Genomic DNA, 6858 nt, shown 5'->3' on the forward strand with positions numbered 1-6858 from the left:
TGAATGCCCAGAGATACTGTGACGAGATCCTGAGGCCCATCCATTGTCATGCCATTCATCCGCCGCCTTCACCTCATGTTCCAGCATGATAATGCATGGCCCCATGTCGCAAGGATCTGTACACAATTCCTGGAAGCAGAAAATGTCCCAGTTCTTCCATGGCCTGCATACTTACCAGACATGTCACCCACTGAGCATGTTTGGAATGCTCCGGATCAGTGTGTATGACTGCGTGTTCTAGTTCCCGGCAATATCCAGCAACTCCGCACAGCCATTCAAAAGGAGTGGGACAACATTCCACAGTCAACAGCCTGATCAACCCTGTCACACCAGACACTGACTGATTTTCTGATCCACGCCCCTACTTTTTTTTAAAGGTATTTGTGAACAACAGATGCATATCTGTATTCCCAGTCATGTGAAATCCATAGATTAGGGCCTAATTTATTTATTTCAATTGATTGATTTCCTTATATGAACTGTAACTCAGTGAAATCTTTGTTATTGTTGCATGATTCATTTTATAGTAAGTTAATAAAGCTGTTCTCCATCATGCTCCTTCCATCTAGAGCTGATGGAATGTTCAGCAGCTGTAAATGTTGTTTGTTAGGTCAGATTTCACAATTATAAAAACTGTATTTTCTTTTCCCCCCTAGGGGTGGTTGACCTGACAGGTAAATTGCCTCGCTTGTTTTTGTGAACTACTATGAAAAACATTATTAACAAAATTATTTCAAGTTTTACCATTTGAAGTGGAGTGAAAGTGAAACTGAGTGAAATGAAAGGTCATTAGGAATTTACATTTACATTTACATTTACGTCATTTAGCAGACGCTCTTATCCAGAGTGACTTACAAATTGGTGCATTCACCTAATGATATCCATAGGAACAACCACTTTACAATAGTACATCTATATCTTTTTTGGGGAGGGGGTTAGAAGGATTACTTTATCCTATCCCAGGTATTCCTTAAAGAGGTGGGGTTTCAGGAAAGGGCAGATCATGGAAAGGGCAGTCCTTCCCCGGGAGGAAGAGCAGCTCCGTCTTGCCGAGGTTCAGCTTGAGGTGGTGATCCGTCATCCAAACTGATATGTCTGCCAGACATGCAGAGATACGATTCGCCACCTGGTTATCAGAAGGGGGAAAGGAGAAGATGAATTGTGTGTCGTCTGCGTAGCAATGATAGGAGAGACCAGGTGAGGATATGACAGAGCCAAGTGACTTGGTGTATAGCGAGAATAGGAGAGGGTCTAGAACTGAGCCCTGGGGGACACCAGTGGTGAGAGCACGTGGTGCAGAGACGGACTCTCGCCACGCCACCTGGTAGGAACGACCTGTCAGGTAGGACGCAATCCAAGAGTGATCCGCGCTGGAGATACCCAACTCGGAGAGGGTGGAGAGGAGGATCTGATGGTTGACAGTATCAAAGGCAGCAGATAGGTCTAGAAGGATGAGAGCAGAGGAGAGAGAGTTAGATTTAGCAGTGCGGAGAGCCTCCGTGACACAGAGAAGAGCCGTCTCAGTTGAATGACCAGCCTTGAAACCTGACTGATTTGGATCAAGAAGGTCATTCTGAGATAGATAGCAGGAGAGCTGGCCAAGGACAGCACGTTCAAGAGTTTTGGAGAGAAAAGAAAGAAGGGATACTGGTCTGTAGTTGTTGACATGGGAGGGATCGAGTGTAGGTTTTTTGAGAAGGGGTGCAACTCTCGCTCTCTTGAAGACGGAAGGGACGTAGCCAGCGGTCAAGGATGAGTTGATGAGCGAGGTGAGGTAAGGGAGAAGGTCTCCGGAAATGGTCTGGAGAAGAGAGGAGGGGATAGGGTCAAGCGGGCAGGTTGTTGGGCGGCCGGCCGTCACAAGACGCAAGATTTCATCTGGAGAGAGAGGGGAGGAATGATGACTATCTTTGGCAGAATGTTCTCAATCATATTTGTCACCACAGGAGGTTGGTGGCACCTTAATAGGGGAGGATGGGCTCGTGGTAATCGCATGAGCCGAATGAGTGGAATGGTATCAAATACAACAAACACATGATTTCCATGTGTTTGATGCCATTCTATTTGCTCCGTTCCAGCCATTATTTGGAGCAGTCCTCCCCTCAGCAGTGTTCTTGGCCAGCTGCTTGGCAAAGCATGAATAATAAAAATACAAATGTGAATAATAATTTAATCATTAAATAATAGCTTTTGTGCTTTCATCAACTTGTCTTTTTCAGTTCCTCTGATGGATTACAGCATTGCAGAATGTACTTTAGTAAATTAATCAGCACTTTATTCATAGTGTAAAGATCTTTGAGAAATGTGTTGGTAAAATTAAAATAATGTACACATACATTTGTATTATTAATATAGTGAATATATTGCCCATGTTATTTTAGCCATGAAAGAACTGCAATCGTATTCCTCTGCGGTGGTTCAGGGAGGTGGCACCCCATTTGCTTCCTACGGTGAGGGACGCATCACAGGAGTCAGAGTGTGGGAGACCAACAACAACAACTACTACTACTACTACTACTACTACTACTACTACTACAACAGAAACGCCTACATCAGCGGGTGAGCAGACCCTGACCCATGAACAGACACCACTGACTCAGTCCAACTACACTACCCAACAGACACCACTGACTCAGTCCAACTACACTACCCAACAGACACCACTGACTCAGTCGAACTACACTACCCAACACACCACTGAATCAGTTCAACTACACTACCCAACACACACCACTGACTCAGTCCAAATACACTACCCAACAGACACCACTGTCTCAGTCCAACTACACTACCCAACAGACACCACTGTCTCAGTCCAACTACACCACCCAACACACACCACTGACTCAGTCCAACTACACTTGTCAATGAGTAAAATTAAAAATATAAGTTTTAGTAGAAGGACACATTCTTGGAAATTTGTGTTTGCGCGCGCCATGAAGACATTACGCATCTGCTAAAATCGGTTTCCTATTGAACATATTTCTTTCCGAAATAAATATTAGAGTTTGATTACATTTTAGGGTATCCGAGGAGTAAATAGAAATCTATTTTGACTTGTTGAAACAAAGTTTAGGGGTAGATTTTTGGAATCCTTTCTCTGCAAGTTGAACGAGTGGATGACTCAAATCCATGGCGCCAATACTTATTTCCCTCATTAAAATGCAAATCAATTTATATCATTTTTGACATGCGTTTTTCTGGATATTGTTGTTGTTATTCTGTCTCTCACTGTTCACATAAACCTACCATTAAAATTATAGACTGATCCTTTCTATATCAGTGGGCAAACGTACAAAATCAGCAGGGGATCAAATACTTTTTTCCCCCACTGTAAAACAAAAAAGATAAATCAACTTGCATACACAAAAGTAGTTAATATAGCAATTTTGATTTATATTGACAGTTATTTTTGATCAAAAAGGTCCTACATTATATATTTGTATTAATGTGTAAATTGAACTAACAAATATTATGGATAGGTAGTAACAAGTGCCTCAGAGTATTTCACTTTGTCATCTGTATACAAACATTTATTTTCTCACTTTGTAGCTTCTACTGATATTTATCTGGTTAATCTGCAGAAAATGAAATCAGATTGTTTTCCTGCAGTAACATGTACAGGTTGCCAGTGATTTAATGAAGATGTGAGTATTGTAACAGACTGCAGAAAACGTTGGACAATAATGGAGACGAAAAATTTAAAATCTCATCTGCCCCTCTAGAATTAAATTGAAATACATGTACTGAAACAAATATTCTACAATTAAAAAGGTATATGAGCAAACCTATTAATGACCAGATCCACTTGTCTTTTTCAGCGTGTTAATGTTTGAAGGGAAGGAGTTCCTCTTGGTGTAATAAAACAACTGAAGATTGGGAGACTGATTTTGAGTGATTTTTGTACACATTCATACGATGTTGGTATATTATTTGAATTGTTCGGTTGTTAGATTGTATTTTTTTTTAATCCCTATTTCAGATCATTCATTTGTTACAATTCAAAAGAATACAATAATTTTTTCCTTATAATATTCCTTGACACTCCCTCCCAAAGTAGCCTCGACCAATTAGTGAACAATGTCTGACGTCTCTACAGTGAGTGACTGACTGAAGGTGTTCTTTGTCATGATCCTTCCATCTAGAGCTGATGGAATGTTCAGCAGGTATAAATGCAGATCTTAGACAAAGCAGTAGACTAGAAGGACCTGGCAGAGAGAGAGATAAGAAGCTTTTCACACACATCTCAAGATAGCACTGTGGGTAACTACACAACTAGCTAAATAGAAAATGTGTATTCAATGCATGATACTGGTGTGGGAAATGTTATGAAGTTAAAACTCAAAATCTCTTGGTATTTGGGGACAAACATTTTTGCCCTTTTGCCTCTAAATTTAAATTCAATGATCTGACATTATTTTTAATGTGACAGTAGCTTAGCACTGCAAGAGTGATTGTAGTAAACAAGAGTAGGTTCAACTTTTTAGAGCTGTTTTATAACATTTCACATTCAAGAATGGTTTGTTGTTTGTTACGTCACAATTCAAAAGGTTATTTTCTTTTCCCTCCTAGGAAACACTGGTTGACCTGACAGGTAAAAGGACTTTGTTGTTTTGACAAACTACTATGAAAAACAATATTAACTACATTATTTCAAGTTTTACCATTTAAAGTGAAACGGAGTGAGAGTAAAATTGACTTAAATTTAAGGTCTTGTCACGCCCTGGGCATTCTATGTGGTGGGCATTCTATGCATTCTATTTCTTTGTTTTGGCCGAGTATGGTTTCCAATCAGAGGCAGCTGTCTATCGTTGTCTCTGATTGGGAATCATACTTAGGCAGACTTTTTCCCACCTGTGTTTGTGGGTAGTTGTTTTCTGTTTTGTTAGTGTACCTGACGGAACTGTTTGGCTTCTCGGTTTGTTTGAGTGTTTATGTAAATAAAATATCATGAACACGTGCTGCGCTTTGGTCCACTCCTTCCGAAAAAAGCTGTTACAGGTCTTAAGTATTGATGCCTTCCTTTTGCAGAATGTTCTCAATCCTGGTTGTCACAGTGTTCTTGGCTAGCTGCTTGGCAATGCGTGAGTAATAAAAATACAATTCTGAATTATAATTATTAAGTAATAGCTTTTGTGCTTTCACCAACTTGTCTTTTTCAGTTAGACTGAGGAGTTCTTCTTTGAGACAAAAGCTGATGGATTAAATCATTGCAGAATGTACTTTAGTTAATTCATCTGCACTTTATTCATAATGTAAAGATCTTTCAGATATGTGTTGGTAAAATATGTATTATTAATATAGTAAACATATTGCCCATGTTATTTTAGCCATCAAAGACCCGTACTCGTATTCCTCTGCGGTGGGTCAGGGAGGTGGGACCCCATTTGCTTCCTACGGTGAGGGACGCATCACAGCAGTCAGAGTGTGGGAGACCAACAACAACAACTACTACTACTACTACTACAACAGCAACAGCAACGCCTACATCAGCGGGTGAGCAGACCCTGACCCATGAACAGACACCACTGACTCAGCCCAACTGCACTACCCAACATGCATTCTTTCTGTATTTATTAATTGTGTTTATTACATATTCAGTACATGACCAAACAATAGTGTAATCTTATCTAACCCAGAGTACAATGTAAAATGTAATTCCTTGATATTCTCTGACGCTACCTGCTCTCTCGGTCTGAATGTGCCTTATCAAAACACAACCAACGTGAAAAGCTTCCTCTGTTTTAGGTTCCAGCTGAGATACAGCTCCACCTGGTCTCCTGTGTTCGGTGGTGAATGGGGTGAAAAGCAGGAGATGGAGCTGTTTAATGATGAGGCCATCGTCGAGGTGTCTGGGAAGTACAACCCAGCAGACTACATCTGCTACCTGGTGTTAACCACCAACATGGGGCGCACTCTGTCAGCCGGCCAGCCTAGCCAAGTCTCCTTCAACTTCTACTCAGCCAACATGGGCAATGAGCTGAGGCTGCTCAGCGGTCGCTTCAACGGTGCCGGGATCACCTCCATCGGAGCCCACTGGGGATTGGTGTACATGGAAGGGGCTGGAAACAGTACTCTGGAAACAGCACTGGAAACAGTAACTCCTATTATTTGAAGAAAATAAAAAAGTATGTCTTGCTCTTTGGGATGGTATCCCAGATACAGATTAAGCCTAGTCCTGGACTAGTTACTTTCAATGGAGATTCTCCATTCAACATGCTTTTTAGTCCAGGAGTAACTTAATCTGGGTCCAGGAAACTGACCCTATATGTTTTAGACGGATGTTTGACATAGACGCTGACAGAACTATTTGGTGATCCCTCACTTGAAGCAATACAATAAAATATTCAAAACATTCAAATTCATTCAGTTTAAATTCTCATGAAGCACCCATCAGATAGGAATATTAAAACTGTCTTGTCAGCGTGGGTCACAGACCACATGCGTTGTTACACATCATTTGATGTTGTATTTATCACATTAAATGAAAGAATCATATGGGACTTAAATGATTAATTTTATCTTTGATTAATTGAACAATAAAATATTATGGGGAGATAATAGCCTCTCAGGGTACTTCACCTTCACTATTTTATACATGCTGCATTGTGATAACATCATATCGTGAGGTCCCTGGCAATTCCCAGAGCTACTATCCAACACAACAATAATGTCTGGAACGTATATCTGCCATACCCATTCATATCATCAAACATTTTGTCTATGAAGTCTGCTCTCCTTCTAGCCTGACATTGCATGTCAAGCGGCATCATGTTTTAGTTAAAGCTACAGTCTGAGATTTGGGAAGCTGTTCAATATTCAGCTGTATACCAAAACAAGTGGTGGGGAGGGACACCA

The 6858-nt window shown here is 40.7% G+C and overlaps 1 protein-coding gene across 3 annotated transcripts; it reads left to right on the plus strand.

Annotated features, from left to right (window-relative positions):
* The first annotated feature begins 658 nt into the window (after positions 1-658).
* On the plus strand, positions 659-6365 carry LOC106592537 (zymogen granule membrane protein 16). 3 transcript variants are annotated; one of them, XM_014183878.2, is made up of 5 exons: positions 4111-4263; positions 4573-4594; positions 5032-5084; positions 5331-5496; positions 5749-6365. In XM_014183878.2, the coding sequence occupies exons 3-5, from the start codon at positions 5033-5035 to the stop codon at positions 6113-6115; spliced, it is 585 nt and encodes a 194-aa protein (XP_014039353.1). In that variant the 5' UTR covers positions 4111-4263; positions 4573-4594; position 5032; the 3' UTR covers positions 6116-6365. The 3 variants fall into 3 exon arrangements, with proteins under 3 accessions (XP_045553826.1, XP_014039353.1, XP_014039352.1); XM_014183877.2 differs by having other exon boundaries at positions 4111-4259; XM_045697870.1 differs by lacking the exons at positions 4111-4263; positions 4573-4594 and adding an exon at positions 659-674.
* Positions 6366-6858: the final 493 nt, after the last annotated feature.

This window comes from Salmo salar, chromosome ssa02 (assembly GCF_905237065.1).
Source record: "Salmo salar chromosome ssa02, Ssal_v3.1, whole genome shotgun sequence".
NCBI lineage: Eukaryota > Metazoa > Chordata > Actinopteri > Salmoniformes > Salmonidae > Salmo > Salmo salar.

What these genes read in the sequence shown, in the direction of transcription:
- LOC106592537 (XM_045697870.1), top strand. Translation starts at nt 5,033, where the DNA reads ATGTTCTCAATCCTGGTTGTCACAGTGTTCTTGGCTAGCTGCTTGGCA. An exon ending in GGCTAGCTGCTTGGCAATGC is followed by an intron (nt 5,085 to 5,330) that starts GTGAGTAATAAA and finishes ATGTTATTTTAG; the next exon opens with CCATCAAAGACCCGTACTCG. An exon ending in AGCAACGCCTACATCAGCGG is followed by an intron (nt 5,497 to 5,748) that starts GTGAGCAGACCC and finishes CCTCTGTTTTAG; the next exon opens with GTTCCAGCTGAGATACAGCT.